Source organism: Melanotaenia boesemani, chromosome 3 (genome assembly GCF_017639745.1).
Source record: "Melanotaenia boesemani isolate fMelBoe1 chromosome 3, fMelBoe1.pri, whole genome shotgun sequence".
Classification (NCBI taxonomy): Eukaryota; Metazoa; Chordata; class Actinopteri; order Atheriniformes; family Melanotaeniidae; genus Melanotaenia; species Melanotaenia boesemani.
This window is the reverse complement of record NC_055684.1, coordinates 17,721,396-17,747,187: the sequence shown is the minus strand read 5'-3', so window position 1 is coordinate 17,747,187 and position 25,792 is coordinate 17,721,396. Positions and strand designations below refer to the sequence as shown.

Here is a 25,792-nt window from a genome sequence, read left to right as displayed (position 1 = left end):
TGAGAATTGTCTAATTAAATTCAGCAGGTAGATTTTACTCCAGATCTGTCCTGCACTGTCACCACAACCACATAATAAAGTAGCATAGGAACTTAGCAGTTTTGCGTGCCAAGTCAGGCATAAATGGAGTGAGACTAAAGCCATAAGAAAAAAAGAAGAATGGGTTTGTATTATTCATCTAAAGGGCTCCATTGTAGCTTGTGGAATTTAAATGGATCTTTGACACTGGCAGATAGTGACATATATCATTTGTGTGCAAAAATCAATACAGTAGGTGCAACATCTGAAAATAAAGAAAGAACAATGTTTTTCTGTCCTTTCCAAAGAGATTGCTAGGACCCCTGTGCAGGTTTGTTAAGTCCTCTTGGGCTTCCTGTTGTCTACGGCCCAAGAGGTGAATGTGCGGAGTTGTAATCCAGCATAATCCCATTGGTGTGGCAGGATATCGTTTATACACTCAAGACATGGACATCCACACTGGCCGCCAGGCACATAATTCACCAATGTGGAAAGCCTAAGCCCAAAGGGTTTCCATTCTCACACATAGCTGTTGTGCCAGTGATGCTAGCTAGTGGCTTTAAAGACAATGCAGCTTTAACGCTTGCATCAAAACCCTTGTCTGATCCCCAGCCAAAGCCTACTGCTACTCATCTGAGAAAAAAAAGGCAAAAAAGAGCACCTGACAGCAGGTCATAAGGGAAACTGTAATAAAAGAGGTAAAATGGGGGTGAAAAGAGGAAAGACAGCATGAGAGTAAACACCTGACACAATTGGCTTTCAAGAAGACACATTAACATTGTTTGGCCTTCTGTGTGTGAGTTACAAGGAACAAACAAGCAACAGGAACAAACAAGAAAACCGACAGCCCTATAGAGACACGGGCAGGCGCAAAGCGTTGAGAAAAAAAGACGGTCATTCCCAAAGGTAAGCTTTCTTCTATAAAGATGGGTACGAGGGTCTGCACAAGATGAAAAATGAGTCCATTTTAGGCCATGCTGAGGGAGAGAGGGATTTAGTCTAGAAACCCCACTGAATGACATCACAAGGGCACATAAATAGATGGCACTGCCAGTCTGAAAGGAAAATTCGGGACCTGCTCTACAAAAGTGCATCAGCGTTTCTGGATAGACATAATTAAAATGACCACAATGGGCCTATAAGGTGAAAAAAGGACCAACAAACATGTCAGAATCAGAATCCAGCCCATCTGTCAGGTATAACTTTTGCAGAAAAGTAGAAAACCTGAGAGCTGCACTGAAAGCCAAACCCAAAATGATTGCAAAACCTTGCCACAAAGTTGTGAGGATGCAAGCATAAACTACCTGCACAAGAGAGAGAAAAAAAAGAGCCAACTCCAGTGAGAATACAAACCAGTTCTCAAAACAGTAGAGGCCTGCTGAGCATGACACAAGGTGCACTGAAGAAGGCATCATTAATATTTAAGTCATGAAGCTGCAACTGTAAAAAGTGTGTTGCATTACATCCTGATAAGGCTTTGTATCTCCCTTTTCCCATGGCACATTTATCAGGAATCTCTTCAAGCTCTGTATACACCAGAGTTTTGTGAGAGGTGGTGGGAGAACTAGTGTTTCAACTACAGATTCCTATCTACAGCTACTGGCTCTCTAATTGGGCCTAGAAAGGGAGGGGATAATCTCCACAGATTGATGAGTCCTCTCTAGACGTGTTTGTGGTCTATCAGAGAGTGAAATGAGACCGTGAGGATGATGCGGCACGGGGCTCACTACCCAGACATCACTCTCCGAGATAAAACACCCCAGGCAGATGGGGAACAAGTGACCATCATCTCTATCCTTCTCGCAAACACATCCTCAATCAGACTGACAAGCAGCACAGCTGCATATCCTCCCCTCTATGTAACACTTGAGAACAGGAACTGATCAACTTAGCTGGGTCAGAGGGAAGCAGAGACTTACAGTTGGCATTAAAGGATGATGCATATGATAAAATATTGAGATAAAGCAAGTTTACATGCTCATATATATTTGTTTTTACCTGAAGAGCAGGCACCACCTGGTCTCCTAGCCGCACTCTGTTGGAACAAGGTGTCTTTGCTTTGAGAGCCCTCCTGCCCAACCTCTACGACTTGCACTTGCTGTAGGGGGGCGCTCCATTTCATGGTGTACTTGGGGCCGACAGGCACAAGGCTGCTGATATCTGGAGGCCCTCTGGATAAGATAAGAAGAAATAAATAAATAAAAACAAAGCAGCCATTAAAAGAAGTTCCTCCCAATCCAAATCCTGCACAAGCAGAAAACAGAATCCACTTCAAAGGAGTAGATGGTCTTTAAAATGTCAAAAGTTGGGAGTCAAAATTCAAATTTTTATGATCAGCCATTGTTCACTGCCAAAATTGTACTGACTGTGAGCTGGACTTCATTGCTATTCATGTATTCCTGTAACTATGCCGACAATCAACATTTTGTTGATCAATTTGTCAAGATCCTGGAGGGCAGACAAAATCAACCTCCGGACACTTGACTTGAATGAGACGTAGAGTGGTAACTACTTTGAGGGTTGGACAGAGTCATCTTTAGCAGCGGCTTTGCTAAATACACAAAAATTCTCTCCTGTTTACTAGTTTTGAAATGGAAAGAGAGAGATGCGATCAAAAGTGCTGTCACAGAAGATAAATAAAAAAAGAATGTTTAATGTCAGTAACATAGGACTCCTGAAGCTACTTTTAGGTATTCTACCATTTGTTTAAAGCTGATAAAGCTTCTGCAAATTCAGATAATGCTCAAAACTCCTTGCAGTCATTTCTCTTTACTGTGCAGTTTGCCAAAATATCCTTACAAAACCCAAGGCATCACATTAGAGCCCTGTGTGACTAAATAGCTATTCCTTCAAACTATGCATTTTACCATGCTCTGCTTTAAAACCGTACACACATCTTCATGCTAGAAATGTTCATTAAGATCATATTAGAAAAGTTTTCTTGAATGCAAGAGTAGTACAAGTTTTTTTCTACAAGAGGGACTTACTTGACATTTATGTTGGCACAGATGAGAACATCATCAAAGAGGAAGACCTTTCTCTCCTTCGATTTCAGGACTTGTCCCCGCTCGCCGTACACAGTCTCAATAAGCGTCTCGCAAAGCACCAGTGACCCCTGCTCCGAGTTTAGTTGCTAAAAGGGACACAGCAATCAGATCAGAGGCAGAGGAGACAGTATCACAAAGGGACAGTCCTCTGGAGTTCAGTGCCTAGAGGGCACAGAAGTCAGGCTTGGAGGAACAGATGCCTCATCGGGGATTAGCAACACATTTATTCTGCTGAAGGTCGTTTAATGTGTGTGTATACACGCTTCCACACATTTCTAGCCTTGTTCATTCAGTGAACTCAGTTAAAAAGAACCAGCATCGTGCCCCTCACTGACTTTGCCGTCACACATTTTGCACTGTGATTAAAGAGGAACCTAAGGGAAACCTTTATTGCATTTGGGATCCATGAGTTGCCAAAAATGTTTATTATTTTCTGTGCACATTCTTCCAAAACATGCCTCCTATCATTCTGTGTCATTTTGTGTTTTACCATTCAGTCCACACAAAGTCCAAACTGGCTTAGTTTATAAGTGCTGGGACATAAAATCCTTTCCACTATGATAGGACTACTACACAAAGATGCACACCTCATATGCAGCTGCCTACACAGACACAGTTAAAGAATCTAATAACATGCAATTTAAGCAATTGTATATTGCCGCATGCTGTGTTTCCCAAAAACCTAGATATCTGGCAAAGGATGGATAGCAACATTTTTTTTCCTATCACTTTGGTCCTGCTTATTTTTTGACTGCTTAAATCAGTACATGTATTTCTTGTGTGCTACACCAAACTAAACAAGATTCATCACAATTAAATGCCACTGTGCTGCAAGCAGCTGGCTGAATTCAAATAGGGAAGTAATACTTTGATGTTTTACAAAAGATGATGTGCCGTCTGCCAGATGCAGTTGATTTGAGCTCAGATAGCTCACAAAATAACTCATTTGTCCAACTCGAGACAGCTATTTAATGGTCAAAGAAACACACAGCTCTTTCAGGAGGTGGGCTGAAAATACATCCTCAAAGTCTTTAAGCATCAGTAGGGATAAACAACACTGCACCACTGTATGTGTGCATGTGAGTGCATGTGAAACCCATTCTCACTTACATTGTTATCGGCCCTATTCTGGTGACTTAGATACTTTGAGACAAAGAATGAATATTTCATTGGATGGTTATGGGAGCAATAGAGGAGACTTTTTCCTATTGGAATTCTGCAGTATCACCGTCGCAAATGGAATTGTGTGTGAGTGTAGGAGATTGGCCGAATCAGCTCATCTCGGAGTCCTGGAAAGCAACACCTGATAGAGAAAAATGAAAAGGGAGGGTATGTGGTGTTTAGTTGGGGGGGGGACTGAGGAAGATGTAGTCACACTAGAGAAAGAGAAGAAGAGTGTATAAGTGGAGTAAGAGAGTAAGCAAGAGAGTGCAAGAGGGGAACTGGGTGGGTGGGGGAGAGCTGAGATAGAGCAAAGAAGAGGGAGACCGACAGGGTGAAAGAGATAGCTCTCTTACGGTTTCCAATTAAATGTCTCATTTACCCCCTAATTCTTCTTATTCAGAGCAGCGTTTGTTCAGATTTGCAGCGGCAGGACTGTAATTTTAGTGTGGTAATGGAGAAGCAACGTCTCTGCCATTGCATGTGGTACTGTTTAGCAATGATAATGGGCATCATTTCTATGAGACAATTTCTCTAAATAAAAATGCCTCCCTAGATTAATGTTTGGGAAAGTGATAGAAGTGATTGCTTTATACTAGTTTAATGTGTAGGTGTTTGGCTCACAGTGATAACACTGCAGTGGAGTTGCAGGGCTCAGCTTCTGGCTGGCTGCTGATTTGATTGAAGCAAATGCGTGTGTGTGTGTGTTTGTACCCATGCACGTACAGGTGCATGAGCAACCACATGTGCATTCAGTCACCTTACTGAGCAGTCGATCACTGACGCTGCGGGCCAGTTGTTGAGTCTCTGCAATCTGGTCAGCTACTCGTTTCTGTTCATTCAGCTTCTCAGCCAGCATCTCCAGCTCTGTCAGGGCAAGCTGTAAGGGAAGACGGTCCACGTGGCCCTTTGGTGTATTTTTTAGCATGTCCTAGAAAAAGTCACAAGTAAAGTTTTAAACTCTCTTGCCTGTTTATTAAAATTACAATTTAAGATTTTTTTTTTCAGGAAAATCTCATCATGCCATGAAATGGCTCAAATGTAACATGATTGTGCAAATCTTGATTTATTTTTCTTTTTTAGCCTTTAAACAGCTACTTAATTTCCCCACTGCTCAAACACTCTTTACCGTTTAGCTTGTGAGCAGACATTACTCCTGTTGGCTGACTCTAACAAGTCCAACCCTGCAAGTTTACAGGACTCCTTCCTAATGTTTGATATACTGGAAAGCCAACCTATTTTTAGAAACCAAATTTTTAAAGGGATTTTTTCAAATAACTGAGCAGAAACCGCATGCCTGCAAGCCGGTGGTGACCATTTCATCGTGCATCATACCTGACATTCTGTTATTTGGAGTAACGTTGACAGGGCTAGCACCTCCATAAAGCAAAAAGCTGGAATCAAGGAGAAGAAGCTTTGGGGGACAACATACTTTTTCAAGCACCTTTCCAGCTTCCTATGAGATTCACAAGCCAACACACATTAAATAATCCAACTTGTCAGGCTCTAAGAAGTGTTTGTGGCTAAAAACACTAAAGTTTGCACCAATCGGCATCTTATACCAGCAGCTTTTGGCTAGTTTTAGGTGAGAGGACAAACAGCAATGTTGACTCCTATGAAGTGTATACAGTTTATGGTCCAAAAGAAAAGTGAGGTGACAGATGGAGTGTAAAAAAGTTTTCAGTTTACACCTAAAAATCAGCTTACAAATATAAAGCTCATGATAGTTGCTTATTCCAGAAGCGCCAACTAAAGCAAAAGTTTTAATGAACACAGTTTCTATTCTTGTTTTTTCTTTACATTGATTAATATCAAATTCATCATCCTGGATGGTGAAAAAAAGTCAATTTAATAATGGAAAACATCTCTCTCAAAGGCATTTGCTCTTTTCCAGTAACAGTGAAATTACTATTAAATTAAACTATTCAATCATTAGTTGCTCATATAATGAGAAAATGAGCTGCCAGAAAGGGAATTGAGATGCATTACATTCTCTTAAAAAATATTGGCTCTGTAGATGTGAGCAACTCAGCTTTGCCCCTCTCTGCATCACTGGATGACTTTGTCTGCGTAGTTATGCTTGTTTGAAGTTTGTCCAGACTTTTACAGACAAACACTTCATTCAATCATCTGCTAAGTTTAGCTTTTATTATTTTTTTTGTACAAACATTTTCCAAATGGTGGACTCCCAGCTGGTTCTAGAAAACAAACCACCTGATGTGTCAGGTTAGACAAAGCCTGAGTGCACCGAAGGGCTGAGGCTGGAGCTCTGGATATTTGTACAAGCATTAGACAGTTTTGAGGTGAAACAGGATAGTTGCACACAAGCAGGGAGATTTGAAGTGTGAGGGCAGTACGATATCTGAGCATGAAAACAAGGATTCCTGCCCTCAGATAAAATCATTACAATGACCAATACACTCCTATTTTCAACCACATACAGTAAATAAACACCATATGGGGGCGTTAACAAGGTTAATAATCCAATTTTCTTTGCAGGAACTGTTTAAGTGCAGGCACTGATTTAAAAACATGAAGCAAACTGTTAATGGTTTAATGATTTCCTCTGTTTTCTACAACACGGTCATTTGTAACAAAAATAATGAGTTAATGCTTGCTCTTGTCTTGATAAGTATCTCAAATGTAGCTTGTTGCCCTCAGATTCATTCTCCTGTAATGTATGATTAAATACAGACACTTCCTCTTTGGAGTATTGAATTTAGGCTGGAGGAAAAGGCCTGATTCGCATTCATAAGTTATCTTTTGAATTCATGGATAATCAATGCTTACTGAGGGATGAAATGAGGTACTGCAGATCCAGCAAGTCAAGCTAAAATCCAAATCTTTTCTCAAAATAGAAAGTGGATGTCAGGCTATAAAACCATAATATGAAAGACTGATACTACTTTTAAAGCTCTAACCCTTGTATAAAAATATTAAGGTACAACTTCTGTTTGTTTGGATAAGTTCAAACCTGTAATCACTTCTGCAGCCGTGCAGTTTAATATGTTTATTTGTTTATGTGTCTGGCTTTAGTGTTTTAGCATGTGGAAATGACAGTAACATGAATGACATTAATACCTGCAAGAGCAAAATGAACTGGGGAAATCGTTGAATGGGTTTAACCATCAGGCCATACAGAGTGATTCTGTCAACGCTGGATGCCTGTTTCTTCTGGAATCACAGGAGAAAGAGGAAAAAGGAAAAAAGAAACATAACATATAGTCAGTTACATAGGAAGTCACAGGAAGAAAAATATGTTACTCCAACCTAAGTAGGAGAGCTTGTCTCTATAGACCTCATGTAGGCGTGTGAGTGGGTGGATAAGGCGTGAAAATCAAGGTGTGTTAGTCATGCAAGATTATAAAAGAGGAAATTTTTTTGAGTGAGTTATGTCTGATGTATTACTGTGGGCGCAGGTCAGGAAGAGATATCGTTGCAAAGCAAGGTTAAGTCTGTGCCATGATGACAGTATGAAGAGGTATAATAAAACATATCTTTAAAAGTGTGGAAGGCAGAAGAGGCTGGCTTAGAATAATTGTGAGGAAAGAAATTCATATATATATATATATATATATATATATATATATATACGTTTTAAAATATTCCATGTTGACACAAAGATAAACCAAATGCAACAGCTGACAGAAAAACTGCTTTTATATTATTTTAAATATGCATTTTACTGAGGTACTGTTAGCCCATTTTTATGTTGTCAAACTGAGTAGAATTTATTGTGTTATAGTTTATAAGATTATTTGGGTTGATATTTATATTCTGCTATTAAATTAGAAATACGGGTCATTAGTTTATGCGTTCTGGTCTTTGATGAAGCAGTCAGATAAAATCATAAACATCTAAACTTATCTTATACCTTTCAAACTGATTGAAATGGCTGATGAACTCTTCTTCTTTTTGGTCATCATTTTCACATTGTTAGACCTCATCTCTCATTGATCGTCATATACTGCATGCGTATCATAAAATCCAAACCAATTAGAGCCAGAGTACTTGATTAAAAGGCAGTGTGATATGTGATTATACCAATATTGTATTGTCATCAAACATGCCCATCAAGATAACATTTTCTTTCCAGAGGCTTACAGTTATTGCAGGGCAGGATGTACGTAGATGGCGTAAACGTGCCACGCACACTCAAAAATTTCAAAAATGATCTTTCAGATTGGAAGTGCAGTTCTAAGAATTGAAATATGACTTCACTGAAAGGTAATCCAAGAAGTGAAAAATGACTAAGCAGCATTTTCAGTGATTTTTTTTCTTTCTGATCCATTGTTAGGCAAATGCACATACAAATTGGCTCCTACAGGAAACCTTTTTAACCAAAGGTGAGCTGTGAGTGGACTCATATAATCATTCGAGGTGCACCGATCTAAACCTGTGCCACCACTCCTCACAGGTCTGGATTTCACTGCAAATGGGTTTTTTCTAGCTCCGCACACTAAGAAATGCTGGAGTGGTGTCAAGCAGAAGCAGCTGCAGGTGAGAGCAGTTTTATATTTAGAGAAGAATCCTTATCTTCTCTTTCGGAAGGCAGTCATGTGCTCAATAGTTAAACCTTGATAAGAAAGATGAAATAAAAAAAAACAACAAAAAAAACAAAACAAAACAATGTCTCACGTGACATGACTGCAGCATAAGTTCACTCCTCATTCAGAGCATAATAGGAAGCTTCTCAGTTCATAGTGTTATTGCCTGTTATAATCACCAGAACAACTAGCTGCGGTGAAGAATGACTCACTATAGAGGAAGTGGTCCATGATGGACTTTTTCAGTTAAATATGTTTGAAACTACAAGCTGCAAACTAAGTGACATACAAAAATATAGGCACCTTTATGCTGCTTTTATACACACATTTTTTTTAAAATAAATGACCATTCACCTTCTAAAACAACCAAGTTAAATAATTTATTATCACAAGTGACATCGTGTTTGCTCTCAATTTCTCTGGGGCTGCAGTGCATTCAGATCTGGTTCAGTAACTATCATTACCTCCCAGTGGAAAAGCCTGTAAGTACAACAACAAAAAAGGATGCCATTATATTGAATGCTGCAGGCTGTGCTGGAGCACAGTTTCTGATAATCGCTTTTTCTGGAGATAAATAGGCTAGTTCATTATTTCCGACTGGACCACAGACGTCAGCCCAACACAGCAAGAGCGAGATTGAGCTGCCAGTTGTCTTGTCTTGTCAATCGTCAGGTAAAAGCTATTTATCTCCTCTCTTTTTGTCTGCAAGTTGTCAGTTTAAAAGCCTCAGTGTGAAGCCTTATGGTCAGTAAATGTGTTAAAGTAAAGAAAAGTGAGATGTGCCAAAAATTGTGTTTGGTAGGTTTTTAAACACAAACCTATTGCATTCATGTGTCAGATGTGGATGGGTGTTAGTTTTGGTGTGTTTTGTTGGCCAGTGTAAAAAAGGCTTCATATAAAATATCTGTTTCTTTTGATAGGACAACTACTAGAGGATCGACTGTATAAATTTGTTTTTCCCCAGCGGAAGCAAATTTTATATATTATCTTTGTTTTGTACATTTTCACAGTGAAAACAGCACATGCTATTTGAGTTTTCAAATAACTTTTTTCATACCTTAATCAGCTTGTTAGAGTTATAGCCATACAATCACAGCAAGAGAATATCAAGTACTTCAAATTCAAAGGCTTCATAAATACTCAGACTGCTGTAACCTTGTCACAACAATCAGCACACTTGGCTCCTCTAAGCACTCTGAAAATTAAAATAAGCAATTCCCACAGAGATGTAATCTGTAGGTTTTACTTTGGTCCTTTCAGGTGCCCAAAGACAGAACTGAAAATCTCTGGATGAACTTAAAAAAACACCACATGCAAGATTAGGGCTACCAGCGTGGTAGTAGCTACGTAGGGTGCCCAAACATTTGTCTCTAAGCATTCCCCTCTTTTTAAAGGCTAAATAATTACAATTTTTTTCTGTAAAAATAATTTAAAATGTTTTAATTTGTTTCCAGGAATAAAAGGAAGCTTCCCTATAAACAATCTGTGTCTACATCAACAATGTTTGGTCAAGTTTTTCTCTTTTCAAAGTAAGAGTTACGTGACGGAATAACTTCGGTGCACTGTGTAGCTCTTTCCTACTTCCTGGTTCCTTAACCAATCATATGCGACTTCTCACGGTTGCCAAACAACAACAGCCAGTGTTTGGTATTTTATGTCAGCAAAAAGAGCAGCAGTGCAGGTATGGAAGCTAGTAAAAAAAGAGGACCAGAAATAGTTTCAGAAAAACCTAAAAAGCCTCGGCATCCTGCTAAAAAAAAATCAAAACATCACACACGAAATAAGACGAGGATCAGCATTGGAGAATCTGATTTGAAACACTAGGTGTTAATGCTACTTATTTCGCCTTTAATACTAAAAAAGAGAAAGACATCAACTAAACTGTAATATTTTGCTTAAAAAAATCAATAAGGTGACATCTTTAACTTTGTACCTTTATGAAAATTGAATCTCTCACTTGTTCGGCTATTTACAGTAAATTAATATTCTATAATAATTATTTTAAAACTTCTGCACACTGACTTAAAGCTTACAAAGGTGTTGATTTTTTTACTTAGCACATGTCATTTATAGTCCAAACAAAGAGGTTTTACTTGACCATAGACGTGCTATCCACCCACTAGCGACAGACCTGCATATAGCTGAGATCTACAGTACAAATCATGGAACTTTTGAATCTCTATTGTAAATTGTGTTTCTGGGAGTGTCACTAACCTTTCTGAGTAAATGTGCATTTGTTGCCAAGCAACATCAGCAGCATTGCACAAAGCCTCTGCATTAACCATCATGCTACAACTAGACCCTATGCTAAGTTAGGCAGAGTATTGCCTGCAGTGACTACAGTGGGTGAGAAGTGTGTAGCTGGACAAAACTACTCAGTGATGATAAGAGAAAGTGGAAATGGAATTTCTAAAGTATCAGATTTCAGCTTTCTCTATAAGACTTGAATAGACTTCAGCTCGGGTTTTGTTGCTGGCCTTTTCAATTATTCTTTTTTGCTGCTGAACAAGTTCTACAGGTCACTGTCCTGCTAAAAGATTCAAGACCTACTGTATGTTTTAAACCTGGTGTTCTGTCACTGCATCAGACATTTCACTTCGAAAATAGCCTTAAAATCCCATGATTTCATAACTCCTTTGATACAGTCAGTCACTGCAGGTAAATGGACTGTACTTATGTAGCACTTTCTAGTCTTTTTGGCCACTCAAAGCTTTTTTTACACTGAAAACCATAATTACCCATACACACTCTCACTAATACAGCAGTAATTATCAGTGTATTTATTTTTACTCTATCACACACACTAACACACCATCAACCTTCCAATTGCAGTGGTGGACTATTACAAAGTGCAAGTAGCCTACTTTGTTATTCTACTTATGTTTTTCAGCTCTGAGGTGTGCACCAGTATACTCGGTGTACCAGAAACTTATGCACTGACAAACGTTCCGCATTGCTCGTTATTCAAACAGCGATTAAATTTTGTTCAAATTAATTCATCGTAATTAACGTGTTAAAGTCCCACTTCTAATATATACATTTATGTAATAGTGAATGGTTGACAGAGCAGAGCTTCTGAGTCAGAAGAACGTGGTGGCAAAATGGAATCAGAACAAAAACATGAAAGAGGGAGCAGAGAGGGACCATCACCTGAATTTACCCTTTAATAAATGGGTGATGGAGGAGAGACGGCTGGTGTGTTACAAGCTGTAAAGCTTTATTTGAACATAACATGATGATCACTTGTTGAGATTCTCCATGGCCCTTTTTATGTAGCTGTAATATTGACCCTGGTACTACTGCTGTCAAAACTTCATTTTATAGTAAATATTGCTGTGGTTTGTGGCTTTACTGTTTTATCTCCCATCAGCCCAAACAGAGAAGTTACTGGATATTCCAACTTTGAATATACAGGAGGGGAGTTCCTGGTATTGAAGATAAGATTTTAGTTAATATCATGTGCTGTTAAACTGATAGGTGCATATTTTCATACTAAGACTGCTCAGCTATGCTTGTCTGCACATGTAATCCTATCCACATCTGTCCTTGTCCAATTCAGAAAGAGCTGTAAACCATGCCAGAGAGGAACATTTTATTATTAGGTCAAATACCGTTGACGGGAATTTTTTTGACTTGATCAGATTTTCAGTGTATTTATCTGGTTGTAAATGATGTGATTGCAGCTTAAGCTGGTCCAACGTGTTTGATGTCTGAGGTTTCTATTCACAGCTCCATATGTAGTGTGTGTTTGTGGATGTGTTTCTGTTTACATGGTAATGACACCATGGCTTATTGTACTGCATTACATATGTGGTGGGTCCTGCTGAGCCAAACATACTGTACATCCACAGGAGATTGCTGCCTGAAAAAGTTTGGGAACCCCTATTAAGGTTAGAACGTCTCTTATCTAAGTCGAGGCGACTTTTTCATTTGTAATGTTAGATGAACCACATCGGGTGAAGTTGCTGTTGACCACTTCTTGTTTTTAACGTTAAAGCAAAGAGTGATTTTAACTTATTATATTTATGGTAAATTGACATCTAAATTATTTGATGACAAAATGACACAATTGTGTTGTTTCAGATTAACATAATATCATGATATGAATAATGGAGTCCTGCTGAGACTGTTGTATTGAGTCTTTTAATGAGAGTAGAAGAGAGAAAAGCTCTGGACTGGTGGCTTATAGTTGTTCAAATGTTGGTCTACATAGAATAATGAGCTTTGGTGAACTCTTAGGCTGTGTGTGTGTGTGTGTGTGTGCACTTCTACGTGAGCATATGTGTGCAGTATAAGAGTTGGGGTGGCCTCATATGACTCCCAGCCCATTTTTGTTGTCCTGAGTCAGCCTTCTATATTACGTTGTTAACAGCATTTAATTCTGCAGGTCACCTCTAAAACAAACAAACAAAAAAAATCTGATTCACAGACTCATAAGTTCAAGTGTGAACTGTATCTCAGAGGGTAAACACAATAAAAACATTTAAATAATTGCTATGAGATTTTGCCAGTCTTATCAGTAGCATCATCTGTATCAGTGTTAATTAGAATGGCACATTCAATACTAGCATACATTTTTATCTCTTTATTTATACTTTTAGTTGAGTACTTCCACCACCACTGTCCAATTGGCCGACATCAGATCTTCCTCCTGAGCTACAGCCACATTGCAACTGCGGCTAATGAATAACTGGTAATTAAAGGTAAAAGAAAAAGTAGTTCAGTTCCTTGACCTTCACCAAATGTGTTACAGTACGGCTTGAAATCATATTTCCAGATTGCTCCAAGGTCAGCCTGAAGCTCTTTAAGCTCTTTTTCTGCAATGTTTTCTTTTGTTTTTCCTAATAAAACTTGTTTAATTCTTCAAAGACCTATTTCACTTAGTTTATTTTAAGCACAGAATCCTGAAAGCATCTCTAAAGTTTAAAGACAATTCTCTTTGTTACTGGCTAAAGTCACATGAACACTAATAATTAACCACACAATCATTTGGTTTTTCCTTTTCTTTGAGGAATTCATTTAATTTAATCAAAATAATATTAATATTTGAGTTTAGGGCACATTTTATTGCTTTTTAATCCAACCATTTTTGATCTTTTCTTTAAAAAAAACTTTTGTTACAAAATTGTTTTTTCTGAACTTCTGAAAATATAAAAAATTCTACAGCTTCAATGTAGGCTGCCAATAATTTTAATCAGGACTGAAATGGCCTTCTCAGGAGGACAATGGGCCCAGAATTCCTACAAAGAATGGTCAGAAAAAAAGACCAATGCCATTAAAATGAACAGATTCTTACAGAGTAAAAGCCCCTTGAGATGATATGTGCAAGCCAAAACCAAAAGGTTCAGCCCTTTAGTCAAGAGGGTCAAACTTTTCCACTGCTGATTAGCCACATTAGTCATTTGTTAGTGACATAAATGGTCACAAGTGTTTTTGAAAAACAACAGGGCCCTAAATAATGTGAACCAGGTAGTTTTAACTGTGTGGCTCCTTAGAAACTTAAGATTTTATTCAAACTTTTTAGTTTTCTCACCTTTAGGAATTCAAGAAAAGCTGGTTTGGACATGCATGCCTTCTTAATGAGAGCCATAGCATTGGTGAAGTTGTTCACATAATCACTGTACACATCCAGCACCATGGACTTGGAAAACTGTGGGAACAAAAAGCACAATTCATTATAGGTCCACAATAAGATACTGTATCATGTCTCCATAGTACAGTATCATCCCCAATCATCATCCCTGACATAACACAAGGGTAACTTTGGTGTAAAAGGAAAGACAAGAGAATTGTGCAAGTATCATGCCTAGGTGCTTAAAAATATTTATTTACTTATTAATTATTTGCAAACTACCCTTCACAAGTCACTATAAAGTTTAACAAAAAAGCATGAGGTTAAAAAAATTGCATGGGTGTAGGTGACAGGTGGATGTGTGAAAAATATTAATTTTCTGACATCAATTAAACCTTCACCAATGAGCTGATAGTCACAATGTGAAAAGTAATAGGAAACTTGCAATTTGCATAAAAGAATTTACCCTCTTCTGCTCTGAGTGTCCCTCAGGACCCTTCCTCTCAGATATTATCACAAGCCCTGCAGGTACAAAATGCACTACCATATAAAAAAATAAGGGCTGCAAAATGAGGGTTGAACACAGTCCTAGTATTTTCCTTGGCCAATGAGGCCTCATTGGTCACATATCAATGGAACAGCACTTTGATAGCCAGCAGAGTAGAGAGTCAAACTAGCCCCTCTAATAGGCAAATAATGAGCGGACCATATGAGTGAGTGCTCTGCAGAAGCTCACTAAAGAAACCTCACACTGAACACTGCCATAAAATCACCAAACACTGCAAACACATATCTAACATGTAGCACTGGATGCGGTTAAGATATTCATTACAGTTCTACTTGGTTTCATATACATGAAATATACATGTTTGCTCATCAGAGCTCTGTGACCACATGCAATTAAAATATACCACTTCTTCCCAGAATGTGGAAATGTGGATGGCATTTAGACACAAAGAGTAAACATTAAGTGCACAGTCATCTAAAAAAAAGACCATCAGTGAATTAAAAGATTTTATGAGTCAAGGCATAAAAAAAAATCTGGTACTTACTGGGTTTTAAAATAAGTAAATGTCATCTAACATTAACAAGAACACATAAAATATTACAGCGTCATCATGTACTCAACAATAAATAGAAAAGTAGTGAGTGGAAAATCAAGTACACCCCCATGATTCAGTAGCTTGTAGAACCAACTTTAGCTTTAAACATTGAAGTAATCATTTTCTGTATGACATTATCTGTCTTTTGCATCATTGTGGATATTTTGTGTTCTCTTCTTTTTACAGTGTTACTTAAGTTTATGGAGATTTTCAATAAATTGCTTATGCACAGCTCTTTTTAAGTCCAACCACACTATTTCAGTCAGGCGGAGGTCTGGACTTTGCATCTTTACAAGACTTTGATTCTTTTCTTTTTCAGTTTTTCTGTTGGGAGAATTGCTGCTGTGGTTTGTATTATTGCTCTGTTGCAAGTTTTACACAAGATTTTTGTGTCTGAAATATGGCTTAACATACTGTTAACATGAAGGATTTATTGGTCCACTCAATGACTGCAGAGTGTCCAGGTCTTGTGGCTGCAATACAGCTCAAAATCATCACCCCTACACAACCATGCTTGACAGTAGGTATGAGATGTTTGTGTTGATATGCTGTATTTGGTTTACACCAAACATGTTGCTGTGCATAATGACCAAACATCTCCACTTCTGTCTAATTTCCCCAAATGTCCCTTAAGCCTTCTTATTTATTCAGATGCAACTTTGCACCTAAGCGATGCTGCCATGTTCTATCTAAAAGTAAGAGGCTATCTCCTGGAAGCCCTTCAGAACAAGTCATGCTTGTACAATATTTTTCTAATTATACTGTCATGAACTTCAACATTTAACATCCTAACAGTCTCCTGAAATTTTTTTGAACATGCATGGTCTAACCCCGGGGGTGAACTTACTGGGATATCCTCTCCTGAGAAAACTGGTAGCCACCTTAAATGTTTTGTTGTAAATAATCTCTCTCACTGTTGAATGATGAACTTCAAATCATTTAGGAATGACCTCATAACTATTGTTTCTCCAAGATCATTGCTGATCTGTCCTCCACGGCATTGTGTTAACACAATGCTCCAGGGCAGCAAACTGCCAAAACATCTGCTTTTATAGACCTGCTCACGCATATTAATGATCAATTAATCAAGCGCATTTGATTGCCGCCACCTTGCCTTTACATATTCTCTCAATGTCTGTAGAAGAAGTCAGAGTGTATTTAGCTTTTCACACACTAGTTTTGCATTTTGGCTTAGTATTTGTTAAATAAGTAATGACCCAGTATAAAATACTATGCAGTGTTTAAGAATGAAATGGGCAGTAAGTGGCTAGTTTCAATGCTATTTCATGGAGAAATAAAAATCACACTAACTGAGGCGACAAATAAGTCTCCGATTTTTTCATTGCTGTCCCACTCAGCCACACGAGATGCCAGGGCAATCTGAAACATGGAGTGGCACTGTGTAATCTCTCTGATTCGGTGGAAGATGGGTCGGATCTTCCTTGGACTCAGGATGCGTGGATCTGCCTCCATCAATGGTCTGTGGTACTCCTGGTGAGATTGTGAAAGACATATAACTTAGATATTTCTTTGTGAATATGAACACACGTGAACGCTTAAGGGGATTCAGCAATACACATTAATCATTTTCTAATAACTATCATGTTGAGGAAAAGGGATGGCAACTCAGTCACTATGAAGTAGTAATGACAGTTATCACCTTTCAGTGTTGAATTGTGTTGTGTAGCTTTTTCAAGTGTTCTTGTTTTATGTCTGGAAACACTGCATTTCCTACTTGGCTTGCTCTTGTAACAAAAGAAACTTTAAAAAAGCTGAACCCCACCAAGCATCATGCACATTAATGTCACTTGATAACAAAGGCAGCACATTGTATCTTGACAATGAAAGATTTTGCAGCACACAAGGCAGCCATTGATCGCTGTTAATTCCATTTCAGTGGGTGCTCATCTTATTTTTTCTGTGATGAGGAGATAAGAAGTCTCCCTTTTCTTTCAAACAAGAAAGATTAAAGAGGAGAGGCAGCACCCCATCCTGAGCAAGCCTGACAGTCTCTCTTTCTCAGCATCAGCATGACGCCAAAAAGAAGAGAAAAAAAAGAAGCAGCACAGATGTTTTATCAGCATTATTTATGCAGAGACACCTTGATAATTTGATGGATATCTCTGCTTCTCTTTTCAGTTTAACTCATAACTGCTAAACTGTGAAGATATTGCATATGGCAGAAGAGGGCAAGAGGACTAAGCAGCTCACCTGCAAGATTCTCCTCAGAGACTCCAGGTAGCTCCGCTCGCTCTGGATGATGGAGCTGAGGATATGGCGTCTGACAACCTACGCAGACAACAGATCAGTCAGGAAATCTAGCTCTAAGAGGACATGATTGGGCTGTGGTATGTGGCGTGCTTTCAGTTAAGCATGGTGCAGGTTGATGGATTACACTATAATCAGGCGTTAGTCGCAGGAGAAAAAGACTCCGAGAAGAGGAGATCAGTTTGAAAGAGGACTCCATCTGAGAGCTGAATCACTGCTTGTCCTGTGACATGAAAGCAGCTGTTCTAGCTGGTATAAAACAAACTTTTTTTCAAAACAGAGTTAGGTGTTTAAAGCATGCAGAAGTGTAAAAATACAGAATAACAAAAGATAACTTTTATCCCAAGGCTAATGTGTAAAGAATAGTTAAATGTTTGATGCATCTTCAAATTAAGAGTTAAAAACCTCCTTACTATGAAAAAAAAACATACAGTAAACAGTAAAATCCAGAAACATCTCCTTCTTTTCTGGACAAACGATAATTTAAGATGGACTGAGTCCAAGTTAAGACTATCCTGCATCTGATGAATCACATGAAAACATCTTTTTGGAAACCATGCATACTGCAGACTTGTTATCCACACAGTTCAAAGCAAGGATGTGATGTGGGTGTATGAGTGAACATATGATGAGTAACTTGCACATCTGTGAAGGCACCATTAATGTTGAACAATACACAGCACCAGTCAAAAGTTTGGACACACCTACCCATTGCATTTGATGGGAAGGCCTTTTCAAACTTTTGACTGGTAACTGTAGAGGTTTCTGTTTAACTTGTGCTGCCATCCATAGATGCTTATGTTCCCCCAAAGCAATGCTAAACTACATTCTGCACATGTAGCAATGTGACGGCTCCGCAGTTCAAGATTCCAGGCAATAAACTTGCCTGCCTGCAGTGCAATGAAAAATTTTACTGCATTATAAAACAAAAATATGACAAACGAGGTTCAAAGCAGTTAAAGTGTTGAAGCCTATATCTAGAAAGAATAAGATATCACACAACTTTCACACACATTCACACAACAACGGGGCTCTTCGGGGCTTCAGCTCTGTGATGCAGCTCTTTGATCATGTCGACCTGTCCTAACTTTTTTTGGAATGTGATACTAAAGTCATTTTCAGAAAACGATGCAACTTGTTACCTTTGCAATATTTTCAATTTGACACACATCCCAGCTCTTCTGGTAATAGATAACATCAATAAAGCTCTCGTGCAGGCTACGCTAAGAAATAGTCATATAAATAAATATAACAAAGGTGCTCTCATGGGAAACAAAATGTGGACCACATGCAGCTTCTTCTTCCTATTGTTTCCTGTTGACCTGCATTCATCTCATACAAAGTTAAATAACTTATTCTAGATTGGGTTGGATAACTGATTGTAGTATAACTCATAGGACTTGCACACAGGAGACAGAGATTTGTGTCCCATTTGTTTTTAAATGGAGGTTCATTGTCAGTCATTGTCTGCTTCTTATTCAATCACTTTGATTAAAGTTAGATGCTAAGACTGCAGCGAGTCTCCCTCCAACAACATGCACAAAGAAACACTGAAATCTCCCAATTTTAGTTTCTCTAGTTAGATTCCAAGGTTCTGAGATGTGAACCATTACAGATATTTCACATTTACACACAAGACTCAGGCGGTGTCTTACACACCTGGTGGCTGGTCAGCCCCTCTGGCATGGGGCTCAGCTGTGGGGGAGGATGCTTCACCTCTGAAACAGCCACATCCAGGTATCCGGCATCGTCCTCCTCCTCTGTAGATTTCAGAAATGAAAAAAAGAAACATACAAAATGTTTGTGTGTTTCAATAAGTGTGTGCACCAAGGACATAGAATGAGAAAAGCAGCCTTCAGATCTCAGAGCAACTGGAGTCACACTGTGACAAACTAAGTTTATTACCTCTAAAAAATGAAGAAACTTCAAACTCCCTGAAGAAAAGGAGAGAGCAAGGGAGAGGGAAGTGTGAGAAAGACAGAGGGGGAGAGAAACAGGCAGAGGCAGAGAAGCCTTTGGAAATAAATTCAAAACAATACTGTATCTATGTAGGAGTAAAGGAAGCACAAACACAACCCAACACTCTCATCTCTGCATTGGCACAAAGGCAATCGACGGATCCAAAATAAATAAATAAAAACCCACTTCACCCATAGCCGTAAAGACATTGATACCAGAAGCTTCCACTGTTCCAATTAAAGACTTTGGAATGATAACAGAGGAAAAGAAATACAATGCTGTGCACATTTCCCTCGATCAATACCTAAAAATAGCTGCACTGTCCTCTTTACCTCTTTGTGATGGCTTAGAGATTTGTTTGAGGCTTGGGCTGGTATCTATGGTTTATGAGGCTGCTTGACTCTCCATTAATGGATGCTAATCCCTTTCTATTGTTAAGTAAAGGGTTCCTTTAACACAACCTATCTGATACCACGTTGGGTGCTCCATCCATTCTGACACATAAGAAACTTTACTCAGCCATATTGCCAGACAGAAGACGGATCTAATCAGCATTTTCATTCCTCCCTGGAGGGATTTGCATTAAGAAAAAGTAAGACTTTTAACTCTATCTTAAACAGTGTTGCTTGGCTATACGTATACCCAAGCATCTGCCGGTAATTCAAAGTGTCCACTGTGAGGAATTCCAAAACATCAGTTACTACAAATAGCCAAACTTTTATTCACAAAAGAAAACTGACAAAGAATGACAGAGGTTACAGAATTTTCCTCAATTACCCATTTGATCTTTTCTCTGCAGGAAGGGAACTTTCTTCATGACGGCTATTTTGGTGCGTTCAAGCCCATCCTTCGTTCCGCTTCTTGCCGCCTTCATGAGCTGCTGAACCTTGTTGGGAGGAGCACACAGAAACAACAAAGGAGCATTAGAGCGGCAGGAAAGTGCCATGCTGTGGCGACTTGATAACCTACGGTGCTCCTCTGGAGAGCGACACGGAGAGAAGTGGCACTCAGTAGGCTCATCATGAGTCTCACCATCTGTGACTCCCTGTGGGTCGCTGTATGCCTTCTAATCAGAGAGTCTGTGAGCGTATCATGGAAAGATTATGGTAAGAGAGGGAGATCCACATCAGTTGCTTCGCTCAGTGTGGGAGAATTCAGCTGACCACAAACTCCACCCTGAACATCACAGAGGCCATGCAACAAGACTCCACAGACCCAGAATATATCCAGGGTGGTAGTATTTTTAAACGATGTTACTTCAGGAAAGTAGGTCATAAATGTTTATGGAAGTAAATGCGCAGACTATTATTTAATAATTGATGTGTTTCATAATGTGCCTTGATATTAAACCAGGCAGGGAATGATGGAAAAGGGCCAACAGACAAATCGATAGTCTCAAAGCAAAGTCAGAATGCAAAGGAATAGTTAAGAAGGATGGCACAGAGAGACCATGCAGCTATTGTGTCAGCTGAACATACCAGATGGTGTATATCAGCTTTAGATGATCATCAATCTTACAGGTAAACATGTGGCAGAGTGATTCCAGATCTGCTGAGAAATAGTTTGACATATCTGTGTTTATTTGCTGCCAGAGAGATACCTTGATGTCATAGTAGTGCTTTCCAGACAGCTTCATGGCCAGTTCACGTTTGGTCCTGGCACACCGTTCCCTCAGCCGACGTACTTCAGGAGAGAGCTACAGGGGGTGGGCAGGGCATAGATGGGGGTTGTATTTAGCCACAAAAGCCAAAGGGGGGGAGGGGGAGGAGAAGCGTGGAAAAGGAAATAGAAAAGGGAAACTGAAGCAAAATGATCAAGGCAAAAGAAGCTGTGCAACAGTGGGAATTAATCACCAGCACGGAGAGAACAAGCTTGGAGCACTGCTTTGGTCAAAGGGGTTACGACATGTAAGACTGATGGCCACTGATTCATACAGGGATTGGAGTGGTTGCAAGTAGTTCAGGGTAGTTAATTTTAAATAAGCAAACTCTACTGCAGCTCTCCCAGGTTCCTCAAACAAGAGGAGAACTTCAGGTATGCTTGGTGAAAAATTAATTGGGCGAAACTAATTAAAAACAAAGTTGTTTCTGATGAAGGCTGTGCAAGCTGAAAAATGTTGCAGGGCCAATAGTCTCTCTTTTTCATTAATTCTTAAGCCAGTACAGCTGAATTCTTCCTTTTGTTCAGTGGCTTGAGACAAACCTGCCAAAGGAGCAAAACTGTGGGGGGACTTTCACACCACACCTCTCTGTAATTACTTATGAAACTCATTTTCCATCCCACCTCAAGATGCTTTTTTTTTTTTTTTCTTTTTAACCCTTGGTCTCCCTTTTCTCGATGAATTGATTTACCTTTGGACTCTCTTGGATTGAAACAGTTATATCCATGCAAAGCACATTGCACATGTAAATGTATGTAAAGGTAGGTAGGAATCTATACATTAATAATGACTCAACTACAAATTTTCTTCAAGCCTGCATTGGGAGATGCACACTGAAAGCTGGTGAAGCATAAAGAAAAAAGGCAGCACAATGCACACAGTGCCATCATGTGGAAGAAGCACACCCTGGAGCAGATCAGTGATTGCCAGCATCCTTGGCAGAAAAGACGCAAGGAGATCTGAGGCTTTTTCAAACCCAAACGCCTCGTGTTTACTTTCATCCCACAATGATACTATAAAACTAGACAGCCTTTTATACATTTTTCATGTTCTTTACAGTTTTCTTCCACTTCTATACATTAATAAAGAGCTCTGCACAAGAGGGGCAGCAGATGAAACATTCTCCTCCATTCTGTTTTAAGTGCTGCAAACCAACCAGCTAAACAACCTGGTCTGTCATGATAGCACTGAAAACAGACAGAGAAGACAATTTGTGCACATCAGGAATGCATCCCCACATAGTCTACCTTGCTTCTTGAAGGAAGCTTGGCCTCATTATCGGATTGCTCATCGTAGCTCTCAAACTCGCTGGAGCTCCATCCATTGTCTGCCTCCGGAGGACCGCTGACTCTCTGAACATCTTCGTAGATCATATCTGCTAAGCACACAAACATATAATACATCAGAGGCTGCAGACCGAGAGTCATGACCGGACAAACAGTCAAAGCGAACATGATTCTCCAGCCACTGACCTTCATCGGGGGAGAGCGGTTCCTCACTTGGAACATCATCATAGATGACCTCTGAAGCCTGCGCCGCCTGTGATTCAGCTTCAGACACATACAAAGCTGGCAAAAACAAAAAGAAAGACAAGCAGTGGCATCAAAGTACATGTACATGTTCTACATTGAAAAGCAGGGTGTCTGTTTTATCTTTAATCTCCCTACAGTCTGATGCTCACCCTTCCTGTTGGATTATTCTCTTGCTGTACTCCAGAGAAAAAGCACACTCACACACACAAAAAACATGCAGACACAATGTTTTATTTCCTGAATCTTTGGCGACAAGAAGAATAGAACAAATTAGCTTGATCTCTCAGCCTCGTGCAGCCTTTATATTTACACTCATATTTGCATCTAAGGGTCTACCTTTTGTGGCAAATCTGGCACATCTCTTGTCTATGTGGCTTTAATGGCTTTGTCCATTTGACGTAGCATGATTGTATCCAGCTTGTTTGAGCTATTGACCCGTTCTATCTCCACGCTTGGCAGGATTTGTCATTAACTGCTTTCAGAGTGTTTCAGCCTAATTTACTTCAGTGAGCTTTATTGATTTGGATTTAAACTGTGATTTGTCTACAACACTTTCTTCTAAACCCTGAACAGCAACAATAACTGTTTTCAATTAATCTGGCTAGAGATGTGTATGCTGTCAGATTATTGCAGCTGAAATTCCAAATGACCTTGAACACAAGCTTGAAGATGTGAAAAATTGACTTTTTTTTCTTCTTTTAAGAAAAGAGGATTAGCTTCACACATTTTGTTAACTTGTTCTTCATTCAGAAAAGATTCAGAATATAAAAGAAAACAACTGGATTTGGGCTATCAGCACATCTGCGAAATGGTTGTCCTCTTGAGAGTATAGTTGGTTCCTTCTAATGCAGCAAAGCACGAATTCTTTACTCTCATTCAAACTTTTTTCCAGCAACAAAGTAATGCTGTGGTAAACTCAGTCATTCGTAAGTCTCAGTTCCACTGCAGACAATCCATAGCCACATGCTGTCATAACTGGTATGTGTTACTAATAGGATATAGAAAAGAAAAACCAAAAAGGGAAATTTGTTAAATCAATGTCAGATAGTCACAAGACCTTGTAACATGACACAGTCAAACACTGAAGGCATATGGTTGCTTTTACAAATGGGAAATACATCATTATTCACAATGAACCATTTGAAGTATATTTGGTCAAAGAGAAACAGTCTGTCAGGATAAAAAAAAAACAATTTGCCCTTCCTGCCAGGTTAATGTTATGCAAAATACATCCTGCAGTCGGATGTTTGAAGACTAAAATTATAAAGCAGCAAGTGCAAAAACATTTACTGAGGAGCAGGGTTTCTCATTAGCATCAGAGTAAGTGGTACCTTGTGCAGAGTTAGCTCGCCTTTTTCTTTTCTTTTTTTTTATTTCAGATACCGGGGAAATGAGTTTTAATATATTTTTGTTATTCGATCAGTTTAACTACATTGCAGGCAGCTGGAGTAAAATCAGAGGCCTGTGTGTGAAAATGCATTAGAGGTGAGAGACATTAAAAAAAATGTTGCAGTATTGCAGGGCTCCTTTACATCTCTCATTTCTGAGCCACCTTCAAATAATAGCAGCTCTGCTGACTGAGTCGAAATCCAAAAGCAATTTTCCCCATGGAAATGGATCTCTATTGATCCTCATCCTGAATTAATTGGATTCATGTCATGTCTGTGTGGAAATCAAATCACGAGAGAAAATAAATGTGTGTTGCAATGTTTATGAATGGGCGTGTATATGTGTGTGATTGTTGGACGTGTCTTTATGGGGTGTGTAGCCTTTCACAGTTGTAATCAATGAGCTGTACGATGACCATAGATTTGTAATATGGTGTTTGTGCCGCCTTTGATCAAGGTCAGGGCATGCAATGTGTAGTACTAACAAAATACTGGTATACAATTTATACTGCCAGTGTCAATATGGTGTAGTCACAGTATTGTTTACGCTACTCTGGAGGCCCAATTGGTTTTCTATCAGATCTGTCTGCAGTGCAAACACTATAATACATAGGTGGAATGAGCTCGAATCCCAGGGCAGGGTTACTGTAGGTTTAATCTCCGACCTGAAACTGAAACCCTTAACTATGATATAAGGTGCATCAGTTCACTGTCAGTGTAATTTAGTTTTGTACCTTTAGAAATGTCCGTTGAGTCGCAACTTTCCTTGACGCTTTCTTTGCTGTGGTCTTCTGTATAAGCCAACGTTTCCACAGTCGGTGCTGCCACGGGAAGCCCCTGAAGCTCCTCTCCCACACAACAAGCTGAAGAAGCGGGCTCGGCTGCTGCTGTGGCCCTGGAAGGTACCCAAACATTAGCACAGTTAAACTAACACTGAGTGCTGTGTGCCTCATTACAAGTTAATTTCAGTAAGAGGAAGGGGAGGCTGAGTGGCTGGCGGTGGGGGTCGAAATAGTTCTTTGCAATGCAAGCATAAAAAACACACTCCCTAAAGTCTGACAGAACACATATTGCTGCTCTCAAATTATTAAGAAGTCTTTGAAGTTTTTTTTTTTTCTTTTGCAAATAGGAACATTTTCTTTCCACATGTGGGAAGCTACATTTTTAGCTCCACCAAGTCCTTGTTCTTTGTGCCTTTTGTCTTTTTCTGTATTGGATAGTTTGGAAGAAAATCTAATAAAACATTTGACTCATTTTAGAAATGGTAGCGGATAAAGATTGGGAACAGTAAGATAGCTTTTAATGCCTGTTCACAGAGTTGAATATGTAACAGAATAAAAAATATACTGCAATTACCTACCCATGTGTATATTTCAATACAGCTTTGAAATTAGATAGGACATTAACATTTCTTTGGATGACTTAGTTATGTCTTTTTAGTTCATTTTTAATTCCTTTCATTCTTTTTTATTATTAGTTTGTTGTTTTTTTGGTTTTTTTTACAGGCTGTGTGAATGTGGGATTCTCAAAGAACTTC

The 25,792-nt window shown here is 39.1% G+C and overlaps 1 protein-coding gene across 4 annotated transcripts in view; it reads right to left on the bottom strand.

Annotated features, from left to right (window-relative positions):
* The window catches only part of arhgef10la (Rho guanine nucleotide exchange factor (GEF) 10-like a), a 126,867-nt gene that overhangs the window by 76,636 nt on the left and 24,439 nt on the right, over positions 1-25,792 (bottom strand). Inside the window, exons 4-16 of one of the 4 annotated variants that reach the window (XM_041980749.1) lie at positions 24,990-25,150; positions 22,808-22,903; positions 22,583-22,713; positions 21,276-21,371; positions 20,453-20,561; positions 19,376-19,476; positions 17,660-17,737; positions 16,760-16,939; positions 14,307-14,423; positions 7,308-7,400; positions 4,987-5,157; positions 3,006-3,151; positions 2,017-2,189 (exon numbers count right to left, since the gene is read on the bottom strand). In XM_041980749.1, the coding sequence (XP_041836683.1) occupies positions 2,017-2,189; positions 3,006-3,151; positions 4,987-5,157; positions 7,308-7,400; positions 14,307-14,423; positions 16,760-16,939; positions 17,660-17,737; positions 19,376-19,476; positions 20,453-20,561; positions 21,276-21,371; positions 22,583-22,713; positions 22,808-22,903; positions 24,990-25,150 (1,652 nt within the window). The remainder of the gene's footprint in view (positions 1-2,016; positions 2,190-3,005; positions 3,152-4,986; positions 5,158-7,307; positions 7,401-14,306; positions 14,424-16,759; positions 16,940-17,659; positions 17,738-19,375; positions 19,477-20,452; positions 20,562-21,275; positions 21,372-22,582; positions 22,714-22,807; positions 22,904-24,989; positions 25,151-25,792) is intronic. The other 3 variants (XM_041980751.1, XM_041980750.1, XM_041980752.1) reach the window with 3 other exon arrangements.